The sequence below is a fragment of the Homalodisca vitripennis genome, chromosome X, assembly GCF_021130785.1.
Source record: "Homalodisca vitripennis isolate AUS2020 chromosome X, UT_GWSS_2.1, whole genome shotgun sequence".
In the NCBI taxonomy this organism is placed as follows: Eukaryota; Metazoa; Arthropoda; class Insecta; order Hemiptera; family Cicadellidae; genus Homalodisca; species Homalodisca vitripennis.
Window position 1 is genome coordinate 99,311,506 of NC_060215.1, and position 27,790 is coordinate 99,339,295.

General features: G+C 32.4%; 1 protein-coding gene across 1 annotated transcript; it reads left to right on the forward strand.

The window, feature by feature from the left end:
• The first annotated feature begins 9,149 nt into the window (after window positions 1–9,149).
• Window positions 9,150–26,917, forward strand: LOC124369737 (venom allergen 5-like). The gene is made up of 7 exons (XM_046827803.1): window positions 9,150–9,240; window positions 15,088–15,209; window positions 21,520–21,607; window positions 23,469–23,629; window positions 24,840–24,937; window positions 25,630–25,724; window positions 25,832–26,917. The coding sequence occupies exons 1-7, from the start codon at window positions 9,156–9,158 to the stop codon at window positions 25,870–25,872; spliced, it is 690 nt and encodes a 229-aa protein (XP_046683759.1). The 5' UTR covers window positions 9,150–9,155; the 3' UTR covers window positions 25,873–26,917.
• The last annotated feature ends 873 nt before the right edge of the window (window positions 26,918–27,790 follow it).

Consider the following 27,790-nt stretch of genomic DNA (forward strand, 5'->3'; position numbering starts at 1 on the left):
ACTGTACATACATTTAGAGACTCGGTGCTGCACCAATTACCATACGGAAGTTACTCATACTGATATGTATTAACCAGTTTATATTCTACGACTAGTTTTACCAAACTTCTTCATTGGTTTTACAATTTATGTTTCTAATACTGAAACTAGTAAATGGTAATCAAGCGAAATGTGAGAAAAGGTCATGTATGTTTTAGAGTAGTAATGTAATGTAGTATTTTAATGTTTAAGAGTAATGTTTTATCAATCATAAAACTATATTTATTCCTCTAGTATAAAAGCCTAATTGCTTAGCTGACTCAGGTAGATCAGACGAAGCCGATAAAGCCACAGTATGCCTATAACAATGTCTCCTTTGTACGAATACTTTTCATACTATTACAATCTAAATGTATTCATAACTATAAGAATACTTACTACAGACATAGTCAGTTTGAGCGACTATTTATTGTGTACTATTCTTCTAAATTAAAATAACGTTGTTTTGAGTATAGATATGAAATTCGTGGTGCACTATTTTACGGAATTAAAATTATTACCACACTGCTGTCCGTATACGTTACAGTTTTATTTGTACCCTTCTTCTCAGTAACTATAACATCATCTTGTTTTATATACGTTACGGAAGGCACCACATTTATAGTGCTTTGAGCTTGCAGCAAACCATCTGTATTGCTGTGCATTATTTTATTAAATATATTCTTTCAGACCCACACAGAATTGGGAATCCCTTTAAATCATAGCAGCTTTTGAATAATCCTTCATGCTCCTAATCACCTCGTACTTTGTCACCTACCACCGTGTTATCAGACTAGAAACAGACCGACGGACAGATATAATGATAGTTCAATCCTTTCCCTCTCTCCTCCAGTCTATCGTCAAGCTCGCCGGGTTATAAGCCGGGTCAGTTGACTCCACTCGTGGTGCGTTGCCGAGTTGCCGCAGCATCTTCCTACCGGTTAGTAACTCCATATATCATTTTATATTATAGCTATCACTAAAACTATTGGTATAGTTTAAAATTTCAACGCATATCTCAAGAAATTAAGTCTTCAGATCTAATTAAAATGTCTAAGAATAATTCGAATCCCAGTTTTCTAACTGGACTGTACAATACGTTTTCTTACTAACTAAAAAATACAATTTTTTTAATATCACGGTGATTTTTTCTTATCAAAGAATTTTAATTCATGATAAATAGATGGCAGCTGTAAATATAGATTTCAAACATTTTAAAAACACATAAAAAAGTATAATTACTAATTTTTAAATGTTTTGATTACCAGTTTCAACCCTTACTTATAATTTCTAAACATGACTAAATTTAAAATTGTTTTGCTAAATTGTTAATATATATATATATATATATATATATATATATATATATATATATATATATAAATTCTTTAAAGTATCACTAAATTTATTTTAATGTTAACATTATGTGAAATCAAATTTGTCAAAATAACCAGAGTGTTTTTAACACATTTTCAATGGCAACCAAGATTTTCTCGCTTTCCAATTAAACTTTTTCGTTCATCATTGGTCCATACATAATTGATAAGTTTTTTAACACAATAGAATTAATGAAAAGTGGGAGAATGAAATTAAGAGGTATTTAGGAAATTTAAGAGTCTTTTGAAAAGTACGGATCTAGCTAAGTGAAATACTATAGACAATACCATAAGTGATTTTAACCAACCCTGGACCTCCACGAAATGAACGCCAAAAGAGAGACATTTAAAAAACCCTAGTACACATCTTTACCTAGGGCAGCTCTTTGAGTTCATAGAGGACATCTGCTAGTTCCCACATGTGATGTAAGGCACCGATTTTCCGACATCAGACATCATGGCTTTACTTTTTCTTTGATATTCGAGTGCCAGGAGGTTCATGGAGGCTACTAAACTCTAAAATATAACTGACTCAGCTATCGTGTTAATTATCTAGGACATAGAGTAGCGCTGTCTTCCAAAAGTCAGGGTGAATCCTACAAATTACTAGGAATCACTCGAGTGTTGTAAATAAAGGTGTAAACATCGGAATGAGGCCTCTCAAGTCAATAGGGAGTCCCAAGAATCAGGGACATCTCCGATCAACGCTCTGACTGGTTTCCTATGAAACACAAGGTGCAAGGTGCATAGTTATAATTCAAGCAATCCACAACTTCTATAGACCCTAAAATTAAATTTTTATCTGCAGCCCCTACAAGTCAACATCATTTTTTTAAATTTCCTCCTATCCAATAGTACCTTGTTGTTGGTTAACATTTCCATCAAAACTCCAATCCAAAATCGGAATGTCACGAACGGAGGTGGGGGGAAGGAAATGTTAGTTAACATGGTATCCTTCTACTTAAGCAAGTCAAACCTTCGTGTTATTGAACGACTCGTTCAAGATGATTTTTCGTTGAATATTTAAAAATGTAATGTTTTTAATGTAATGAGATACCTAATATTTTATGTTATCGAATCATTGATCAAAATAAATGATAGTGTACAGAGAATCGAAGAAACATTTCGAATATATTTAAAAGGCTGAATCTTGACGAGATTATATCACAACTTAATTAGATTGAACTCTCGAGGGATATTAAATGATCACATGTTAAATTTTATTTTATTATATTTAAATTTTACCATTATTATTCGGTTTCCACCGAGAAAACAATTTCAGTTATTGATTCCCTCCTCATATTACCATAGAGGTCATCATAATGATATTAGAAACTACTGGTTTATTAATAGGTTCATAATGATTCTTTAACAACAGAAGTTTTTAAACTCCATACAAATAAATTTAACTTGAGCACTGTCATAGTTTGTAAATTTATGTACGCAGAATCATAAATAGAAAGGAAACCTTTTTATTTTTCTCAATCATAGCTGGAGAGTTATACATTTTGTAGGGTAAAATTGAGGTAATATTCATTTGTCTCTTTTACAAATTTGGTATCTCCACATCGGCATTTTAAATTCGCACTATAACACAAAGGTTCATATATAAATATTATTACATATATATTTACAGTTAAGTATTAATAAGTCCACAGCTTTGGACATTGCCGGTACAAAGAAAATGTCCTCAATCCTATCATTTGGCTTATCTCATTCGAATAAAAATCAGCCAAACATAGCACTGAAACATTTGCACGTTCTTTGTAAATATAGAAACATTAGTAATCTTCTTACTGATTTGAATATAGAATATTTATAACAATCCCGATATAAATTGATAACAGAAACAATCAATTCATTTTCTGATCAAATTTATTAATGCGAGTGTGAATTAATTAAGAAAGGCTATGCCAGGTGCAATAAACTGTAAAATAGACAGTAGCACAGTTGCCTGGTTGCCTGCTAAGGGATTTAGATTAATCAAGGAAGGTTGTTTATATAAATTTATATCTACAAATTTATGAAACTCATTAAAACAATATCGTTAAAAACAATGAACTTTTTACAAATATTTGAGTAGTTGATGGTGCTGTTTGATTTCTTGATTTATCTTCCTACCGTTTTATAACGAGGTCTATACATCAGAGGAACAAAATAATGTCCATAATACGCTTAAGCACTAGTTTAAATTAAATACGAATTCCAACTTGATTTGAATTGTGTTTTTGTGATGATGGGATATTATCTTTTTATTTGTAGTTATCTAAAACTAGATGTTTATCCATCTATGTTTACGTATATTATGTAAAATAGACCGAAGAGAAAACTGAAACATGTCAACATTTATCTTAATGTTATGTGTTTCGTCCAGCCGTTTATCAACTTACAACTTTTTATCTAAATGGTTTGAATATCATCTCCCTTTTACTACAACTTCCCAAAGACATCGATCAGGTGACAGAGTAAAGGATAGAGTACGAATTACACTTCACGTGTCTACGTATTTTTGATGTCCAGGAATCAGAAATAAATCAAGTTTCACTATCTGCAATACATTTATTGGTGTCCTAATTTACCTTCAAAGCCTAACATAGATCTGGTTAATAGAGGAATTGGGTCATACGATTTATCTAAGACAAATGTGGTATTGCTGTTCAAAAAACAAAATTTTTCGTCTCTGTACAAGAAAAAATTAAATTAAAAAAAAAACACGACATGACATATTTATTCTAAACTACTTTAAGCGTGTCAAGATTACACGTATAAAATGCCACTGTTAAAATAATGTAAAATAAAAAATTAATTAAATAATGTACAGTATATATGCAATACTCATAATATACATAATTTATAATATATATATATATATATATATATATATATATATATATATATATATATATATATTATGTTCATATACTAAATCAAAATATTGTTGCTATATATTAATTAATAAATCCTAATCTGTGATATACATTAATACTAATTCCCTACGTATTTTAATAGTCAACTATCTCTCTCAAACAAAAGACAATTCAATTCATCTGAATCTAATGCAAGCTGAGATAAATCTCGATTCACTATTTGACATCAGCACGTGTAGAATTTAGTCCGCTCACTGCTGATTAAACGTAACAAGGAACAACGTCCCTAATTGTGTTCTAGTGTAACACCATGGGCTTTTGTTTCTTTAATGAGACTGGTAAACCTATCGCCTTGTCACGTCCAGCAGTATTCACGTACAATTAGAGTTAGAATAGTCTGATTGTGTGTCTGTATGTGGCCTATTTAAACCCTGTTTGGACACGAAGGCTAAACAGACACCTATGCAATAACATTTGCGGCATCCAATGATTATTGTAAAAACGGTATATATTAGCGTGTTGTAAACAAATTATTGTTTAAAGCCTGGAAATTAAAATTGCATTCCTAAATGTACTGATACAAAACTTTAAGAATGCATTTGTGTATACTAACACAACAGAAGGAATCGTGTGCATTTTATTTACTTAACAAGCAAGAAAAATAGAGCTCTCTAATTTAAAATAAATGTATATTCGTAGTTTCAAATTTTTCTTAGCTTTATATTCATCTAAAATAAGCACACCTAGCATAAGTGAAGTAGTCCAATACTTATTTCGGTTCCTACTTGACCGTGTAAACAGGAGTCTCTCCAAAAAATTAAGTCATACCAAAATGAAAAGTTACAAGTTTGTTATGATCTCTATTTATGTTTATTTATTTATTTGGATTTTCATATACGTGTAGAGTAGACGTTATGATTATGAACGGAGTGCAAATAGATCAATGTTCAGATTAGTAGGAATAAGCGGAATACATCGTGGATAGTTCACAGTTAAAACATTTTTATTCGTACTTTGCTCGGCTGCAACACATTATAAGAGTAACAATCAAAATGTTCTCCTTATTTATAAAATTATTTGAATAAACTGTTATTACTTATATAAACAAAATCATATTTTACAAGTTATATTAATTGATAAAAAACAGCCAATAATTAAAATAACACACTAAATATATTAAATCTGGTTGTTATTATTGTTGTTAAGTGTTTATTGATACATAATCTATACAGTATCAAACTAGGGCAAGTGTGTGCCAACAAACATTCCCAGCTCATACCAAATCCAAGCCTGAATAAACATACATTTACAAGCTAGTAAATAAGTAGACAGGTTTTCATAAAATATAAACACAACATCTATAAATTCTAAACAACAAATTATGACAGCAATAAATAAAAAAAGTGAAATAAATGAACAATTAATATGAATAATAATAATTAAACATATAACAAGGCTAACATATCTGATTTTAATAACAATACAAATAACAGTTAGATAAATATATAACAAATAAAAACTTTTAAAATAACGTATTTTTTTAGATGCGATAATAAGTTAACAACCAATACACCAATATTAAGTAATATAAAAAAGTTCAAAAATTATTCTTTGAAATACGTGTTTATTATTTGGAGAGTTTCGTATATTTATATGAACATAGTCTTTAGCTTTTATTTTGGGGTCATTTTATGGTTACTATAGTATTTATTAAATTCCATTTATAAAAATAAAAACGAGATATCTTAACATTTTAATTTGGAAAGATAAAGTTGTTTAAGTTGTCTGATCTTGTGAGGCACTTTGGTTTAGTATAATCAATTAACTCTCCAATCTCGATGGTTAGTTCCTATCTAAATTACACCAATAAATGTTTTGTCGGGATTGTGTTTGTCTGTCTCCAAACAGGATGATCCTTGATTGATCGAGTTTTTAATGGTTTGTTGTTCTTATAGCATCCCATAGTTTAGTTCCTAACTACGGAGGATTGTTTCCTCGTCAGATTTCCAAAACAATATCACATTTGTAGTCATTAACCTTTGTTTTGAATTTTAACATGTGGCACAAGTTATATGTCTGCTAAGGTCTCGTAAGGCCAAATTTATATATAAGAACTTTTTCTCTTAGTTACTTATCTTCGTCAGTTCATCCCAATGTGCTCGATTCTTAACTCGCGACGCTGTTGGATAAGATTATTTCTAGAAATAAAACATGCTGATGATGGATGACTAGATTGTTCGACACTTGGCTGGGACGTCTACACCTTCTATTCTGGGTGTAGTTTGTATTCTAGTTCCAGAAAAGGTTCTGTTTTAAGATTTGTGTGATTTTTACTTAATTCCATCAGGTTATAATGTCCTGGATATTACCGAACTTCAACTAATTTGACTTCTCAATATATATATATATATATATATATATATATATATATATGTATATATATATATATATATATATATATATATATATATACGAGGAATTATACAAGACAAGGGGGGATTTCATGTAATCTGAATAGTTCTTAGCAACTGTGGGGTCTGAAATTCCGAATAGCTATGAAGTGTAATCAGGACAGAGAAGAGAATTGAACCGACCAGCTGTTAAAGACAACATTCTAGAAATGTTTAAAGTTACCACAATTCTAAACGAATTAACTTCTACAAATTGTCAAACATTTTCGAAGAAATTCATCCTTGGTTTCATCTTTAAACATTGATGCCGTTATTAGCAGCGACGCCATTTTGCTGTGCTTTACATTAAGATAATACTTCCTTCCATCTATCAATGCTTAAAATGAAGAGCACAATACTTTATTAAACGTTTATGTACCCGGAACTGTACTCTTTCTAATTTATACTAAAATAAATGTACGTGTTCCACAAAACATATTCAAGGAAGAATGTATGCAATTTTCTGTAAAGAGAGTTTGTCATCTTCGTATCAGCGTTTCAGAATGAGAGGCCGTCACAAGCTTATCGCTGATTTAGCAGTGACTGGCCTCACCTGAGCGATGAGATCGTGTTCACTATCTACCTTCCGGCATATATTGACATGAACTGTCACTTCCAGTTTTAGGCTAATGTTATTAACATTCATCCTGCTGTAAGGTGGGGTGGAGTCGGCTGCATGGCCCTGAACCTGCTTAAGTCATGTCCAACTGAGATTACTCGGCTGTAAACAATAGGACTTACTTTTACTTGTAAATCTAGTCATTAGTTCTTTTTTATGTCACGTAATGTGATCAACACAAAATATATTGTATAAGATCTATTTTCTTAGTTTCCAAAACTGGTCTTCATTGAACACGTATTAAACGTTGTTTTGAAGCTTAGAAGGAACTGTTGGCTAGAAGACTAGAAGATTATATGGATCACCCGATTTTCAATAACAACGAGTTTCCATTGCTTTGTCTAGAATCCGAGGTATCACAGACACAACACTGGTAAATAAACAACTAAGCAGAGGAAATTCCTTTCGTGTGTGGTTTGGAAATTTACAGAACCCATTCGAGTAGATGGGTGGAAGAAGTTTCTACTTAATTATCCGTTAGTTTTTTTTTTTTTTTTTTTTTTTTGTAATGTAAAAGACATATATTTTTACAATATAAATGTGCTTTTCATTATGTATTCGTAATTTTGCACTCCTGGCATGTAAAAAGTTTCAACTATTAGTAAATTTTACAAATATAACAAGCAGGGTCCGTAATAGTTAGGCTTATTTTCTAACATGTAAAACTGGTTGTCAAAATTATACATTTAAAGTAAATCGTAATATTCATGAACAATTCAAATAGAAACATATTGCATATGAATAATAAATAATTAACTTTGGTCGTAAATGCTCGGTTTAATTTATGTATAACCGTAAACCTAGTATGAGTGATAAGTATTTTTTTAATATTATGGTGTTTTACTATTATTATCTTCCACGTGTTTGTGATTACTTTTCAAACCAGTCAAATATTTTTTTTTTTCAGAAAAGCGTTAAGCCAGTGTTAATTTTTCATTGAAAAATTGCCTTTAACATTGTCCCTGTTTGTATAGCACCGACACCACTCTTCTGTGATATAACTTTAAACACGTATCAATTCTTGAAATTACAGTAATTCCCAACACAGAAATGCAAATGTTGTAATGTAAATCTATGACAATTTACTGGTGCCTAAACACTTACGTGGATAACCTCGGAATTTATACGAGTGAATGGGCTATTATCGGACTCTTATCAGGGTTACAAGGATATCAGCAACAGTGTGTAAAGTAAGCGGGGGCGTGTTGCGAAGCCTTGCCAAACCTCGCATAAAGTTTGCAAACAAACCTTGTGAACCCGAATAAGCAGTAAAAACTAAACGCGTGTTGACGTTCAGACCCTATTGCTGAAGTTGTAAAAAGAGCTCTTCAACGAAACCCGTTCCGAATAAATAATTAGCTGATCCGACCAAGTTAACCGACTCTTTCAACTGTTATTTTTTCATTAATGCAAGTTTAAACTGGATATTTGACTGATGACATTTCAGTCATTTTTTGTAGGCTAGCTGTCGATGAAGAAGCATTTGCTTATTTGCTTCACTTGGCTTGATATACCTCACCATATTAAATCTGTTTGACTGCGTAAATCCTGCAGTCTACCACAAAAGGCAAAGCTGAATTTTTATTTCAACATTCTTCTTACATAGGATGGTTAATAATAAGGAAAAGCTTGTATTAAATAGCTTATTAAGTAATTATATATTCTATATGCATTATAATGAGCCTAACTGTTAAAAGTTGCTGAGTAACTTGTTAAAATTAAGATTTCATCCATTTCATGCATGATACATAAATCTATAATGCATATTTTCAATACGTACTATTTACCATTCTGTTTTTTTTTTTTTTTCTAGATCTCCTGTATAATGAAAACCTACACAAAATGTTTTGCTGCTGGAATATTTTCTGCTTGTTTATACCTATCGTTGGCTTGCAGAGGGAGACTATTACGTAAGTACATATTTTAAGTAACAATCCTTGCTAAACGTTGGGAAATATGAAATAACATTCTTCAAATACAGATAAGAAGAACGTAAATTTAAATTATTATGTAAAAACAAACAATCCCGACAGGAAATATGTGTGCGTATGTACCCTATATGTGTAACACGGCCTAAAGAGTAATCAGTTTAAATTAGAAATTGGCAGTTGTCTAGTTCAGTTATTGCACTTTCCTTAGATGTAGATCACACTAAGTTAAAAATCACAATCCAGAAATTGCTTATTAAACAAATTAAACCAATTTTAATTTATCCGTGCGTAAAAATTACAAAACATGCTAGATATCTGTGTAATAGTACGAGAAGTACGAAACGTTCCCGTAACAACGTTGTAAATATTGAAACTTATGTGGGGTTGAACGCATAATATTTACTAATTAGTAATATTTATGAAACTTATGAGCCCTGCGGATATTAACAAATTTAGGCGTACATATTATATTCCTTGTTTTGAGGATTAAAGCAATACCCTCAACGCCTTTCGGTACAACCTAGATTCCGCTACTTATTTAAACTATCTATAGTTTTCGATAATGCAAATCAAGATTATTTGCGTTGGTAGATAATATGCCGTCTTCGGCAATTTTCTGCTTACCAGCCAAACCAAAATATCCCAATCTTCACTACGACGCTATCCAATCTTCTATCATTATGATAGTTAACTGAGGATAAGCTAACTAGAAGGATGATTCCAACAATGTGATGAGTAGGCGAGGAAAATATGGTTCGGGAGAACCATAAATTTTCTCAATCAGAGAATTGGAGAAAGTTCTTAATGTATAGTTTTATAAAGTTGAATGTATATAAAAATTCTAATAATTCTACATAACCTAGATATACCATTGCATGATGGCTCTTAACCCATATAAAACGTTTCTTCTGGTGTTTTGGTTGTAAATAAAGTAGTTCTACGATGCTTCTGAGGTTTGAGCTGAGTAGCAAATCCAGTTGTTTGTATTGAGAAATCTGCATACTCAATCTATTGCCGCTTGCCACCTATACAGTGAACTATAGAGACGTTGTGTGTGTTTTTAATTTAAATCATTGGCTCGGTTTAAGAATAATGAGTTGATAGATAGTTATAACTGCCAACGTTGTAATGAACCGTATCAATCAAGAATAGGCTATTATTCCAGATGCAGTTCATGCAGTTCACAGATGAAAGGTTTACGCTCGGTGTTACGGAAATTCTTGTAACCGGGACTGTACAACAGAGCACACAAATAGTTTGGCGTTTCGTGGCGGAAACCGCCTGATATTACCTATAGTTACTTTGAAATATGACTAATCCTGGCACCAGAAGTCAACCACCATACCGATATCCAGAATTTTCCTCGTATGCTATAATATATTGTTTTAAGCACAGCGGAGGTTATGGGTAAATCAAGTTGTGTTGTTTACATAGAGTGACTTAAATCTTTTACATACATGTCGTATCCACAATAGTCAAGGCTAGTGAACGACTCCGCATTTGTGAGTTAAGTATAGACAATGATACTTTAAGTCGTAAATCAAATTTTAAAGTGTCATCTTGAGTGAGGAGTGGTCAAACCACAGCGGTTCTCGCGAAATGGCACTCTTTCTCGCTTTCTAAACAGTTGTTACTTTTTTGAGTTTGTGCAGTTTCAGTTCCTTTCATAGTATTTACTTTCTACTGTATTGTTTATTCTATTGGGTATAAATGTAAGCTGTAATATTTAACCGTCCACTGGTTGACCTAAAAGATCTCCATTACGGAACTCAGACACACGGCTACATATTCACATGCGGCATAAATATCCGATCAACCTCTGATACATGATTTATAAGCGGTAACGGTTTTAAAATAATTATGGCTTAAGCACTGAAGGCAAGAAACTCTGCTCAGAAGAAAGTTGAATATAAGTATGTCCCACGGAGAGGACGACGTCAGCAAGTCAACATTTTCAATTTTGAACTACCCTTAGTGACATAACTCCCAGGATAAACGCGTTCCAGTTTTATGACAATTAGTATAACCATACGCTCTTATGCAGATCCATAAGTTACAAGTGACATAACTCCCAGAATGAATTCGTCCCGGTTTTTTTGACCATGCTGTGAAACCATACCATTTTATACACACCAATCAGTAAAAGGTGACAGAGACAATTTAAGAGAAGTATATTATTAAGAAACGCAATATAAATAATCTTTGCAAAATAACTTATTTAGCAGCCACCTATGTACCGAATCCAAAACTGTATGAACAACCCAAGTTTTTATTCTTGTCACAGGTCACAGGAACCCAGGACGATCCCACCGATAGTTGATGCAGTGTTCGTTTATTCGCCAAATACAAATATTATAACATGAGTAAATGTTACCCTGATTTATTAATAACCATAAACTTTTAATATACATCCATGTGTTTTAGTCCACTTTGTTTTTATAATGACCGTGGGAAGACATGTACTCACAAACAATGAATACAAATATGTCAATCTGGGCCCATGTTATTCATACAGAGCAAGAATATGTAAATAATACATAACGATGAGAATGCTGTTCATGTACGAGTGTGATAGAAACAATAGGGGCTTTCAATTGAACTGTCAGAATTTCACAACAGTTGGTAACATACTCTAATAACAATTTAGAGATTTTTGGAACAAGAGTGCTGTGTTTTCACATCACGCTGGTAACCATGTTTGTGATTGGATTTTATGTCTAAAAACTTTTCGTGGCATGTTGGCAAATTTTCTTTTGTACAAGTTTTACACGTCCCGTCGTTACACGTAAACATTAATATTTAGGATTTTATTTAAATTTTCCTGTATTTTTTCTTAACTATGCTGCTACCGAAACCATTACAGCCATACTTTATTTCTGGAAACATTTTTAACTTAATTTCTTTTAAAGTACTGTTGAATTTGGATTGTGGACCTTAATATTCAGAAAACCAATAAACGCAAATACTTTCGATTGGCACCAAAACTCTAATATTGTATACCTTTTTAACAGGATGTGTATAATATGTATGGTTAAACTGAATTGTTTTAAAACCGGGACAGGTTCATCCTGGGAGTTATGTCATGTGTAAATGATGGGTGTGTATGTCTAGATTTTTACACTACATTGTTTTAACCGGAACGGGTTGAACCTTGAAGATTTGTCTTAAGAGGTTCGTTCAAAACGCTACCTGTCTGAAACAAAATTGGTTGGTAAACACTTTTTTAATTTTGATTTGGAAACACAAGCAACATGTGTCGTTACATGTAATAAAATAACTTTAGTTTTCCAAAAAACATTTTTATCACTGATGGTCTCTTAAATCCATTATATTATCTAAGTAAAGTTCTTATTACTTTTTTATTTTAAAAATTAAACTACTAAACTGTCACTGGGAATAAAATGTTTGCTATTGTGAACGTAATGTTTATTAATTTAGTTTAAATGCCATAGGTGACAAGCCGTTATTCCTCCATCAGCGGATCAAAACGTTATAGATATTACGAGATGATAAAGAAATTTAATGGACATCTGACCCTTGATATAAGAGAAAGGAGTGTTGTGGTTAAGGTCATGGAAGACCAAGGTGTTGGAGACAGAGGTTGTCATAACTCAGATGCTATCAGGATGTCCTGACCCGACCCTGCTACACAGGACACAGGCACACTTCTCTGACCCGGGCCGGTCTGGCCTTGTACATTCACCTGATCTTCCACATACCACAGTTTCCGTGGAATCCATTTCCAGTTAATATGACATCGTGATACTTGCGGTAATAGACGCAATAATATTATTGACTAATTACCTACTTGAACTTCATAAAACAAAAACTTAACAAATTGTTATATCGCAAATTTGAGATAAACAGAGAGAAAATATTATATTCTTGTGCTGTGAATCCAGTTTTTAACTGTAAGTAGGTAATATATAATTAATTAATTAAGGGATTTCATTAAGATTTTTATTTGATTCTATGAATTTCTCAACAATCTACGCTCCGCATCCACATTTACTGTATTTACAACTAGGAAATCTTTGAATTTGTTCACTTGATATTAATGAGGAATCAATACATACATTTGAAGTTTAAAGTATTTCTGGAAATATTTATCAAATAAGGTTGAGGTACCTATATCACATATTCATTTTATTTTGTCTAATTCAGTGTAATTTGCACCTGCCAATACAGATAACATACCTACAAATTTTCACCTCAATAGGTACAGTACTGAAGAATGTTTTAATTTTAAAACGTTTATACTATTTTAATAAGTTGCTTAGTATGACTTAAGTCTATTCTGATACTCATCACACATAGTCCAAAGAATTACATATACTTCAATCAATTCATAAAGTAAACTTTGCCATAAAATCTGAATAAAATATTTTACCCACATCATATAAAATATTAGTACGTTAAAGAAAATACGATGTTTAAGATGTGGATATTGCACACTCGCCAAGGGGTTTATTAAGTTACAACACAACATAATTAATACAATGAATACATTCGCCGCTAGGATTCCGTCTGAACAACCAAAACAATACAGTGGTTTAATTACCACCATAGGGAAAATAAACATTGCTGTTATGTTATTCTCTCAAACTGTGACTAGATATTTTCATAATTTGAATATTTGTCTTTATTGTAACACACTATTTCTGAATTTAAATAAACTAAAATTTGTTTTATGTATTCAGTTAATGTAGGTTTTATACATCAATTTTTATAAGCTTCAAGTTAATGCAGAAATGATTACGAACTATCCATTATAATTAAAAAATGTAATGTTTATTTAGCTAAATTAGTTTTAGTACTCATATTCAAAAGATTGCAGGCCCACAAAAACTATTACACTCCACGTTTTAGTTGTCTTCCATTAGCCCTCTTACTTGCGGATCTGCTACTCACGGGGTGCGTGATTCAAAATCTGTCGGAACTCTTAGTACCGAAGGGACATTTCACAGTATTAGTGCTGTCAAGGGTTTTGAAGAATACCATTCCTATCCCTTATCGTAAACTCTGGATGATAAAAAGGAGCCGATATATTATCTAAAAATTTGGATAATGAAGAAGGACTTTACTTTCCAAAACTCCTGAATTCGTCAATGCAGTACTTTTGATCTATTGAAAGTTAAATATATACCGCTTAGTCATTAGTGCAGTTTCGAGGATCCAAACTCTACAAACGTGACTTTCACATTGGTTCCATCCGGATCTCACATGATGCAGATAAAGAGAATCGTTCACTTCTATTCGGCTAATGTTACTTGTAGTCTGTGTACTGAAAAGGAACTATTTGAGTGACCTGTGTAGTTAGAAATGAAATCTGGTCTTGCTAGTATCAACTTTTTCTTGCTAGATGTGACTAATTAATGGACAAATTAACAAAACACCTAAAGTATTGTTACAATATTCCAAACAATACAATTATACATTTTTTGGATTCAGCTATAAATCTAATGTTTAGATTTAAATACCCTATTTTTATCCTTATCCTAGCTTCATGTATGAATAGGTATAGTTTTCGGGCACCATAAAACATACAAGCTTAAAAACCAACCATCAACCTCACAATTAGCAGATTTAGGATAGTCTGAGTATGGCAGTAGAGTAGCTTTAAAACGTTTTAATACTTTTTGGAACCTTCTGTTCTGTTCAGAATTCTAGCTTCAAACACTGAACTCCATGACATCGTAAGTTCAACTCAAAGTTGTACGGGAATTTTGGTTTACTTTCTGTAACTGTATTGAAACTTTTAAAAAAAGCGGGCTACCTAAGACTTAAGTTGAGTTCCATCTCTGAATCATAAGATACTGTTTACAGGAAGTGGAGGTCTGACGTGCCAGGACAAGAGGCTGATCGTTGACACACATAACCAGATGAGGAGCATGGTCGCTTCTGGTCGGATCGCAGGACAACCAGCCGCAGCAAACATGTTGGAAATGGTATGTATTACCCTATTCAATACAAATCATGCTCATCAATTTTTATATCACTACAGTCAACTTCAGTAAGCAACTCAAAATCGTACACTTAAATGGTACATGAAATGAAAATTAAATGAAAAATTCTTTATTTATACAGGCAAAGTTACGACCGTATGGTCCTTTCCTTTTTTTGGTTGCTTATAGACACACTTATAATAGTCAGTAAAAGTATAGATTAGCAAATCTAGTTTCATATGCGATGTTTAAAGCTTTTAACACAGCCTTTAACCTTAACTAAGGTATATCAAGAAGATTCTTACATATGGAATATATGGATTCTTATTCCATAGATATGGAGAACAAGTGAAATGCAGTTTTTATCTATCAGCACTTTGAATTTTGTAGAAGGTGATCATGTGCCACCTAAACACATACTAAGTATACGTTCGCGTAACTTAACTTTGGTCTCAATCGGTAAGTGATTGGCAACTTTGAACTGTATGTTTAAAATGTTCTTGTAAGAAATGTCGTTGCATTTTTAATTCGTCAACGGATGTGAAATGTTGATACTTAAATGCGGGAGTCATGACTAGTATAAAACTAAGTAAAGGATCAATCACAAGTGCAAAACTAATAGTAGACAAGGTATAATAGTAGACGTAAAATGGGGTTTCCTTTCAAAAGGAACTGGTCATGTCCGATGATCAAATGAATAAATTCGTGTCCGGTGTGTCTACATTTTCAAAGAACTCTATTGCAATTTCCATTAAGAGAGCCAAATAATAAACTTATATTTTTTCCGAAGCCGCAAGAGCCCCAAAGGATTAGGCCACTATGGCGCTTGCAATATTTCATATTCAACAGTTGAACGGATAAATTCACAACTAAAGTATATGCCCAAAGAAAATTAATCTGGCCAACCCTTTACACCGAACAGGTTGTAGCATAACTACTAGTGCAAGATGAAATGCAAATAAGGGTTCGGATTGTTATCAATACACCACGCAAGAGGAAAAATTGTGAGAACTCTTGTAATCACTCAGTAACGGAAATTAATTACTTCCATAAATCAGCTATTCGCCGTCACAAAATGGGATATTATGAAAGGAAAGAAATTCCTACACTGAGAAGACTACAACAGATTACCCTTAGCCAGGCAGGTCTGTTTACTGATCATAAGTCCTCATTACCCACTGTATTGAACAATTTAGGTTTTGCCTGCAAATAATTCAACAGACGAAAAGTATTAATGGATCGGTGGAAACACCGATCTCTCTGCCAGTTTCTTCGAAAAACGCACAGTTTAGATTTGAAAACCATAGTGTTCCTATACGAAACCTGGCTTAATGAAAATATAAGCTACGTCAAAGGATAAACTGATGGAAATTTTAAAATAACTTTAAATGCCCACTCAGGGAGCCAAGACGGATGGATCAAAGCACTGCCGCTTGTTTTTCAGTCTGGTAAGTGTTCGAGAATAATTGATTTTTTTAACACGTTGATTCCTGTTTTACCACCAACAGTACAATTATCCTGCACATCTTTTAACCATTCCAGGATCAATAAGAAGGATCCAACATTAAACTCTACCAAAGCAGAAATTATTTGCTGCCTGGTAGAAAAAGGAGTTTGCATTACGCGTAGTCTGAAGAAGCCTGGATTGTGCAGTGTGTTGAAAATGTATAAACCTCCGCGACCCACTTCCGTAATCGACAGCAGTAAAATTGGGGTTTAGTCATTCACCTTCCACCATACTACTGTCAGTACAATGCAATAGAAATGGTTTGGGGATATATGAAGAAGTATGTGAAATAATGGAACAAACGTTTAAATTTATATACTGAACAGTACTATTCGAGGCAGCAGTAACGCCCGATTTGTGGATGAAGTATGTTGAGCATGTGAAAACCTTGATGGCAGAGGCCTGGAAAAGTGTAGCACTTAAGTCCTTCACACTGGTTTTTGCAACTTTACCATAAACTTGTATCGAGAAGATTCAGACTCTGAAAGTGACAGTGATAATGAAGATATGGAATGTGCAGTGTGTGTGTGTGTGTGTGTGTGTGTGTGTGTGTGTGTGTGTGTGTGTGTGTGTGTGTGTGTGTGTGTGTGTGTGTGTGTGTGTGTGTGTGTGTGTGTGTGTGTGGTGTGTGTGTGTGTGTGTGTGTGTGTGTGTGTGTGTGTGTGTGTGTGTGTGTGTGTGTGTGTGTGTGTGTGTGTGTGTGTGTGTGTGTGTGTGTGTGTGTGTGTGTGTGTGTGTGTGTGTGTGTGTGTGTGTGTGTGTGTGTGTGTGTGTGTGTGTGTTTTGCTTTGATAGCTAGTAATTTTGTTTTTGATATCTACATTATAGTACTGGCCAAGCTTAATATTTGGTAAAACATACCACAAAATGATTTTTCTTATCTGGATATTTCTTACTTTGTGCTCAACTAACTCCAGAAACAATTGAAATAACAAGTTTTGTAACTATCAAACTTACTCTTTTCTTTTAACACATAAATGTAAACAAATACATAATAATATTAATTTAACGTATGGTTTTTCTGCCATAAACAGGCCAGTTCATTTATTGCATCTAACAGACTCTTTCAGTTAATTTTTTTTTTGTAGTGCATTTCTTATGGGATTTTTCGCAACTTTAGAGATCAATGGGGCGTATCCCAAAGGTATTTTTTAAATAGGAATAGGCATACATGTTATCCAGGGACCATGATAATGTCCATGTAAAATTTTAGTATAATCTTTCCAGTAGTTTTTACGAGATTGAGTAACACACGCACGAACACACAGACAAGCACAATTTAATTGTTATATAATAGTATAGGTTTATTTACTTTATTGACAAGTTTTTAATAAAATAAAGTCTAATTAACTGGTATTAGCGTATATGGCATTGATATACCCCAGTAGGATTTACTTCTGGCTGGTTTATACCTTCAAGTTGAACCTACTCTGGGCACAGCAAAAACTGATGTGTCACTTAAATTTGGACTACCCTATTTGTCCAGGAGCGAAATATCCCTAACCGCAAATGTCGAGATATTGGGGTGCAAGGGTATACTCGTATAGGTCTGGTCTACTGCTAGAGATGACAGTTGGAGTTGGCGGGGCTAAGAGTTTAAGGGCTGTTGCTAGCCCTGACCTGAGGGCGTACCACTCCTTAGGAATGTCAAAGTCATTTTCGTGTTTAGACTCTCTCTATGTTCCTAACATTAAATTAAAAATTAAAAAGTACAAGAACATTAATCTAAAATAAAAATTTAAAGTTTGCAGACTAAAGCTAGTCATCGAAACAAAAGTGACTGCAGGTAGGCCTGGCTGAGCGTGTGACCGTGTATGCGCGTCGGGGCGCGAGGGTCGCTTAATCCTCAGGGACCATTGAATCTCTCCGGACAAACCATAAAAGCGGATATTCTAAGATGTGTTACATTTCTTTCTACAAACACTGCAAAGTAAATTTATAAATATATAAAAACGAGAATACGTAATACTGAACGTTGTAGAACTCCGAGCACTAACGGAAAACGAACGTATCAGTTTCGTTAGTGACAGGAAGCTTGGATTAAAGGGATTGAAAACATTAATTATAAACACATTATCTTATAATGCGGATTACTATATAAGGTATATTTCCGTAGAAAAATAAACATTTAGAGAACTGAGGGAAATATTCCCTATGAATGGGAATGAGTTATACACAGTTACGGTTTAAACGCCGTTTAGCGAACTGTTAGTTAATTTCTTATTTATTTCGAACTGAAACGCCACCTGCGGTCAGTAAAGGTAACTTTCACGCCATACACGTGTCCTTAACCAACCATTGGTGAAGCAGTACCAGACAATTGCTATAATCAGAATCCACGTACTGTAAATGTTGATAGTAGCACGGCTACTGTGACGTCATCGTCGCGTGAAGGGAGTCTAACTATAGATACTAATCACCAGGCGTCCTAGAAGTTTATGCAAAAATAGAACCATCATCATATTTATGTTTATGCTATAAATACTATACTATATTCTAATTTAGAATAGAAATATAACATTAATATACTATAATTGAAATTTACACTCCAACAAATGGAATAGAACAGATTTACTGATCTCATGCCTTTCAAACAGTTCTGGGAATCAACTTTTTACCTAATTAAGTTTATTACTTGCATCTAAGAATCCTAGTCTTGTATCCCAAAGCGAGATACTTTCAGGGATGTGCTGTAGTCCACCTCGACCTATTCCAGTCCACCCTCCAATCCCAGTGAGTGCTTGAATGTTATATTTTAGCTATAACTGACCTAACAAAATAATACATAATAATCTCCACAAAAAATTAATGTAAAGTTATCATGAATTAAAAGGCCATACATATATGTTTATGCACAATCCAGGTTTCAAAATTTACAAAAGTAGGCTAAACTTAGCAATGCTCTTATTAACAGGGGCTCCAAAATGATCCTAGATCTGTAAATAAAATTTATCCTGGTCTACATAAATTTCAATGGAATTATGAAAATTTACCATGAATTTGTAATAAATTCACAATTAACAGACAAATTATTGTCCAAACCAACTATATAGACTATTACTTAAAGAGCTTAAAATGAGTATGTTTGTTTTTTATGTAAACCATGTGATAAAACTCGTGGTATTTGCCAAATTATTAATAAGACCAATTAATTCAAAAGTAACTTCTCTGAACAGTTAATAGTTGGACATCTAATAATGCAATTTACCAACCATTACGTAGTTTTTCCCCCAAGGACTACATTGGGCAAACCTAAAATTTCCCTGCAGGTAAGAATGACTGGTCACGATTTCTTAATAAATGATAAAGAGGAAAAATATTCATTACCCATATACACCATTCGCTAAAACAAGAACATTCATTAGTAGATGGTAGTTTTTGATGAGTATTACTATTACTTTGTTTTGAGATAAGAATGTGATCTCTTGGCACATCAAAGTATCTTACAGAATCACAATCTTTTCTGCTTGTCTCTCCCCTCTCGCAACTCTTCAACCTTAATTCAGAGAAAAATAAGCTGGTAAAACCATAATTTGACATGGCTGAAATGTTGTACCCATGTCTAAGAAATATATAAAAATCATAGGTTAACATTTTTCTTGTGCTCTTAGATGTTTGGAAACGGAAAAATTTAAAATTTCCTGTTTGTAAATATCAAGAGTTGTGTATCAAGAACAAATGTAATCTTGATTATGTATATATAAAAAGATTTCAATAAAACAGTTATAGTGGAATCAATATCAAAATTACAGTGAATGTTATGATGTAGACACAAAGGAAGGCTATCAAAATTACAGTGAATGTTATGATGTAGACACAAAGGAAGGCTATGTTCTAAACAATAAGTAGGAAATGTATGAACAAAATATAGATAATTTTATTAAGACACCAATCACGTCTTCTACATCTCCCATTAGACTAATGCAACCCAAAAAATTGAACTTTTGAAGAATTGATTGCCCTAACGACCTTGAGGTTAATCATACACACCTACAAAATTACACCTTAACTTCTATAAAAATAAAAATATCTCTGCGAAATTCTCGGCCTTACGTGTCAATTTCAAGTTCTTATAAAACCTTTTTAGAACAATTTTTATTGTTTGATATGCCAATGCATCTAAGTTGTGGGTCATATGTTCTAGAGTAGTGCAATTTTACTTGTCCCAAATTTACAAAAGGAGTTTTCTCTGCACGGCTTTGATTGCTAAATTTGTGCTACTCTATATTTGTACTTGGTTGCTATTCCAAACAGTATAAAAAATACAATATGGATCCAGACCAAGAATTTTGTAGTTCAAAAATCAGGTTATTCATAACAAGACCTAAGTTCCTCCTACCATTTTAAATAAAACTGCTTACATGTTTGAAGACCTAGAGTATGAGAATACGATTCTGCAGAATCAAGTTTATCTCCACATAATACATTATGTTACTAATATGGTTTTTTAAGTTTTTGTGCCTATTTAACCTTATTTCTTAAGAACTGTGTGGCACCTGAAGAAAATTTGGTTAGAAAGTAGATTCTAATCCTCTAAACATAGATTCTTTGGCAACGTATAATAATGGTAAATATCTAAAATCAAGTTATCTTTTCAAATCACCTATCCTCACTAACAAACTTTAAACAAATTACTATTGAGTTAAATAGACTCCTGATGAAAAAGAGTCTCTACTTGTGTGGTAGAAGTGTAAATAACAACAATTACTCAGAATTGCATTTATTGCACAGACATAGGGTGTAGTTAATACGTTTTCATTTCTCTTACGTATCACACAACCATGTCATAATAACAATACTGTCTAGGTGTGGGATGAAGAACTGGCTCGCAAGGCACAGCAGTGGGCAGATCAGTGTATAAATGGACATGATTCTGGTTCAGCTCGCAGAGTCTGTAAGTGCTCTAATATTTTTCAACCATGCATAAATTTTATATATTATAGTAGTGGTAAAAATGGTGATGCCATTATATATTGGCAAGAGTAAAAGTTTTGGAAGAAAATGTATAGTATTTACTTTTAACTAACATTAATATTATTCAACATAATAAAAGGCATTCATTCCAAAGTTGGCCAAATTAGAAGCTGTATAATTATATTGCTAAGTTCAAAGTCGGTTCAAGATAAAATCTGTAAAATGCTATCTTATTCCATTCTAAGAACAATTCTGTTTTTTGTATTATGAGAATAAAATATTTTGATTTTATACACTACACTAACAATTAAGAAACAACTGGAAATCTTATTTTTAAACTGAATTATATAACTTGGTATTAATAAATGCTGATAGAAAATATGAGAATTTCTTGTTTTCAGCTTGATTAACATCAAGTTTTTTGTTCAATTCTAGATCCTACACAATGTAGGTCTAGAAAATCAACCATATGTACATAACCTTTTCTCTCTGAAAGTACAAACAGATTATGAGACTTCACAAAAGAACATTCCAGGAGCTGAGAGTCAATTTGCATTATATAATCATACAACAGATTTTTTTAATGAAATTACATCAACATGTTCATGACGATGTGTATCACATCAGGTACACACGATCTTTCACAACTGTTGTCATGTACCCGATTGTGTACACTCTGAGCTTCCGTAAAGTGGGTCATGGGCCTGATAGAGAACATGTTGCTATGCATTCTTATTGCATTTTTACTGTTTGCATGTTTTGGTGGTTTGTTAAATTTAATCCCGCACTTAATTAAATACCTCAGACTATTGTGTACCCCGTCGGATGCACGATTGCTTAATTTTTAAGGTACATTAATTTTTGTACGTGCCTTTTGTACACAGGTACACAGAGAAAAATTGAAAAAAACATAATAAAGTAATTGTTTTTGTACAGCATTACAAAGCCCACATACCTCTCTCGTTATACATAGATGTTTGACATAAAATACCAATTAATGGTTTTTACCATTATTACTTAAAAATTCGATGGCAAATAAAAAAGTCCGGAAAAATGCTGTCATCATAAACGTTTTTAAATAATATGAATAACGTTTTATTCATTTGTTAAAGGAATTTCTTTCAAGTGATTAATTTTTTCTCATCCTGTATTTTGTTAGCTTGACACACTTAAAACCAACAGTCAGAAATGTAAATTAAAGTTAAATTAATATCACCCAATGAAATAAAGACCAACTAATTGTTTGGATAAGAATAATATAGTTTTGTCTATCTTTTACGCAGACACTGATATGACTTTTGTTTAGATGTCTGGATTAGTTAAAAGGGCTTAAATATTTTAAATATGATACAAAACATTGATCATTTGATATTCATAAGGCTTTGATATTCTCCCAGTTCATTTTACTAGTACAGCTGGCAATCAGTTCCTTTGTTAGAGAAAATTCCTCTATTGATTTCACAAGAAATTCGGTTGTGTACAATTCAAATTGGCTGCCGCCTCCTATAATGGAAACATTACCAGTTATGGCTTTTCATTGTGATAATGTACGTGCTAGTGTAAAAGGTTTTATAATTTTTCTGTTTTGACGTCTTGAGGGAAAACATTTAATAATATTCTTTCTCAAAAATTACCAAGAATTATTAATTTTTTGTTCACAATTATAAACATTATTTTAGAAACATTAATTTGTGTTCTACAAGTTCCAACCTTTTCAATGTAAGTAAGTTGAATATACCGGCTCCAACTTCTACTTAAACAATACCAAGTTTTCACTTGAATATTGTTTGTTTGTTTGTTGTTCCATATGAGAGTATTATTTAAGAGAACTTTGATGACAGCTAGGTTCGCAGTGGGTCAAAATATAGCCTCCAGCTGGACATCTCCTTACCCCAACCGTCTGGGAGAGTATCCTGATTTTGCCTCTCAGATAAAAGCCTGGTTCAATGAGGTCTACCAGTACCGTGGTGGATATAGTCATAGCACTGGACACTACTCTCAGGTACAGTGTTACTGCATATTGTTTTATAAAGTGTTACACATGTACTGTAAATTCAGAAACAGATGGAACACTAATTTCAACCTCAAGTATTCAACTCAGTTCAAGTTATACCATTTAAACTTGGATAGCTATCTGGTATGACAAATTATATGAAGCAGAATATTTAGGTTAATCAAAACTGAATACAATAAAACGAAAAATAAAACTAATTTACAAAACGAGTATTTGTTAAATTTCAAATAATAATTTGGTTAAACCAAGAACTGAACTACATTAACTCTTTTGGCAGAGCATGTTTTCTGATTCTTAAAGAGCATTTAATAAAAATCGTAATAAAACACTAATAAGAATTTGTTTAGCATTTTTATTCATAACTTTTTTCACAAAAGTATTTTTTAAATATATTTTTTTATAAGTAAAACAATTTTTGTATTGAAGTAATTACTTTTTCTTTATTTACCTTTTTATTGGAAGGAACTATGCCTTAAAGAATTGGTAAATATGTTTGCTATATACAAGTTTCAAAATATATAAGTTATTTTAAATGTTATTTAGTTTCAGAAAGTGTATAGCTTGATTGAATTATTTATTAACTTTTGTTTGAATATTTACAATCTTTTTCATTCATAAATAAAATCAAGGTGATTGAAAGCAATTATTGTTTATCTAAATACACTTATTAAAATTTACATTGACATAAGTACTTTCCTTTCAGATATTTTCTCCATATCCTACACTTACATTTTTCAAGATAGTCATTATTCTGGTTAATACAGTTCCCCAACTTAAAATATCTGTAGCTTAATATGTATAATTCATTATCTTCATCAACATTAATAATTGCACATTTCCTTTAAACCTTACACTCAGATAAAATTTTAAAAAGATATTATTTTACCAGGTATAGTTAGAGCTAATAAGCTCTTTCTGAATATTAACCTGGAATCAAAGGCCTAAAAAGTTCAGTTAGGTATAAAGGTTGCTTGCAAAATCAGCATTACTCAGCAGTTACCCTTTGGATAAACAACATACTTTTGGTTTGACATTATTAGCTTAGCCATTACCACTGAATCTCTCAGTCAAAGCCATTACCAAATAGTTTCATAGTGTAGATACTGTCATAGTAGAGTAAAGTGCATGGCAAACAATAATACCATAATATTTAGTATTGAAATGCTATTTTGCTTCAAAGGTGATTCATTTTGCTTAGATCGTCTGGGGTGACACTCATTCAGTAGGATGTGGATATTCCTACTCCCATGATGGTTCGAGATACACAAAACTGTATGTGTGCAACTATGGCCCTGGGTATGTATGGGTCATATATTTTTGAATTTATAGTTCTTCATATTCAAACGATTACAAAAACAGATTTGAAAGTAAACTGTATTAATTGAAAATAAACTAAATATGATCAACTAGAAGTCCAAATATAATGACCCTTATGCAAAAAGTTTGAGATTTTTTAAATAAATTGGAAATAGCCAGACTGAAGGACTAAACAAATTACCTTTTTCCTAGAAGCAACTGAATTTTATAACATTGTCAAAGTCACTTTGTGATGACAATCATCTGACTAATGTTATTCCACATTGTATCTAAAGTTACTTTTTGCACTACAGTCCATACATCCCCCTAAATTGCAGTCCCTTTTGCACCACATTACATACAGCCCACCTGCACCACATTCCATATACCCACTCACGCACCCATTTCAACCAGCCCCTTCTACACGAAAGTCTAAACAGCCCATCCTGCACCATAGCCAATTCATCCCTCCTGAGTTACGTACTTTATTTACTTATCTCACCAACACCGAGAATAATACTCTTGTGTTTTACTCTTAGGTATATAGGTAACACATCTCCCTTATCACCATATTTAATAAATTTAATTTACAAACATTAAACAAATTAGTTCAGGTTTTCTTCAGTATGTAGGAATCAATTATTTTTTTATATTCACCATGATACAATTTTAAAGGTCTGATATTTTTATAGTGGGAACGTTCTGGGTTATGACGCTTATAGACGAGGCTACCCATCTTGTGCTCAATATGGTATGTCTCCTTCAAGAAGATTTCCAAGCCTGTGTGGTAAGTTCTCATTTGCTTGCTTGTTATCATAAGAACTTGAAATTCTATTTCAACATTATGTTTACAAAACAGAAATAATCATAATCAAACTTATTATTTATTTTCAGAGGCAAGGGGAGTGTATGACCAATCATGCTATTATGGATGAAGAATAGAAATGTGTTTAACCACTTCATTAGAAGACTTCAGGACAAAAAATGTTCATTTTTAGAACATTTAAGTACTCACTGAAATCTAAAAATAGTACTGGTGCTCATTTCCTTACAAAAACCCCTTTAACAGTAAAGAATGTTGCACTTATTCTATTGCTGAAGATTCTTTCTTGTCAAGGATTAACTTGTGTTTTAAGAGTTAATTTCTGTAACCTCTTCTTCGATAAATGTTATCAAATTTGACCAAAATTCCTAAACTGAGTATAAAAAAATAGTACATTTTAGAAGTTGTGATAAAAATATGAAATTTTTATTGAAGAATCAGGTTTGCTATCAAGATAGGACCCAAACCAGTAAACTTGTGTTCGATTAGTTTTTCCACTGGATTTTTTACTACTTTTTATTTGGTTTTTTTTGCACGCAAGTCTAATTTTAATATATTTGTATAAAACAACAGTACATTGCTATGTTTCCTATAAACATACGCTTAATAACACCTTCTGTATGTTTCAATAGTGCTCAGTTAAAAATCCACCTTGGGTTGCTATACAGTCAAAGCTCAACCTATTATTCCAATTAACACTACAATTCAACTACATGTTACTACTGTTTATTATTATGTAAAACCATTACTATGTCTTATTAAATACTAAACAAGCTTTGAATCTGTATCATTAATATTATTGACACACAACTAGATCAATGTATTTGTTTGTACAGATCTTAGTCATATATTCATTGTATGTCATAATACCTCCTCTATTCCTCTCTTTTCAACCTCCTTTACTTTGGCGCAGGTTGTAAATACGTTAATAAAAATAGACCTTCCAATATAATACTTCAGTTAGACGGCAGAGTTATCAACTACTTTATTCTTCAATCTTTTAATATGGTCATGCAATATTTATTTTGCTATCAATAATAAATGTATGTTTGTATATAAATATTGTGAGTGAATGTATTCTTGTGAATGAGTGATATATTAATATTACTATAAGAAACTGTGATAAGATTTTTAATGAATAAAACTGTAACAAACGATTTATCTGTGTCTACTTATCACCATACAAAATCAAATCAAATGTTCTTTACTATCATCTATATTTCCAGTTCACAACATGTTGAAACATTGCCAACATAACTGAAATCAAAATCTTCCAGTTCTCAACACTGCCATCAATTGTATGAGCAATGTTTCAATGTGGTGTGAACCAGGAGACAGGTTAGTTATGACACCGGCCTCATAAGCCTACGAACCAAGAATGCAAATACTATTAAAATATTGAGATGTTTCAGTTTCCTGTGGAGAGCTGTCTTCATTCAACAGGTGTTGAAGCATATCAATTAAGCAGTTTACATGAGTTTTAGTTAAGACCTGTTGACTGACGATGGTTCTCCACAGTGAGGCAGAAATATCTCAATATTCGATTGTGGTCACAATTTTTTTGATGTAATGTGAATAGTTAAATTAATTATTTTACAATTTTATTCAGCATTATTAAAAAAAAGGATTTAAGTAGGCCTAAACCTACTTTTGATCTGTATGAATTATTTTCAAAAGTATTTTGTGCATAAATTTCCTTTTTTATTCCTAGTCTTTATATAAGGCTCTAATGACATACAGGTTGTGCAATTTTTAATTGAATTGAACCAAAAAACGTAGATGATAGTCATGGTGCAGGCCCTACAAGCCTACAGTACAATAATAGTAGCAATATTAATGGCAAATATAGTTCTTAAAATTAAAATAACCTGGATTTTAGACATCATCTATAACTATAAGAGGTCATAGAATTCTTCTAACATGTATTGGGGTCAATCCAACAGCTATCTTATACATGGTTCTCAAAAACCTTTTGTGCCGCTTGTGTCTTATTAGATTTCCTTATTTTCACTGTGGGTTATTCTATGATG

Excerpts from the sequence above, each read along its gene's own strand:
- LOC124369737 (XM_046827803.1), top strand. The coding sequence starts at position 9,156 with ATGAAAACCTACACAAAATGTTTTGCTGCTGGAATATTTTCTGCTTGT. Across the intron at positions 21,608-23,468 it reads TGGTTCAGCTCGCAGAGTCT|CTAGGTTCGCAGTGGGTCAA; the intron begins GTAAGTGCTCTA and ends CTTTGATGACAG. Across the intron at positions 25,725-25,831 it reads AAGATTTCCAAGCCTGTGTG|AGGCAAGGGGAGTGTATGAC; the intron begins GTAAGTTCTCAT and ends ATTTATTTTCAG.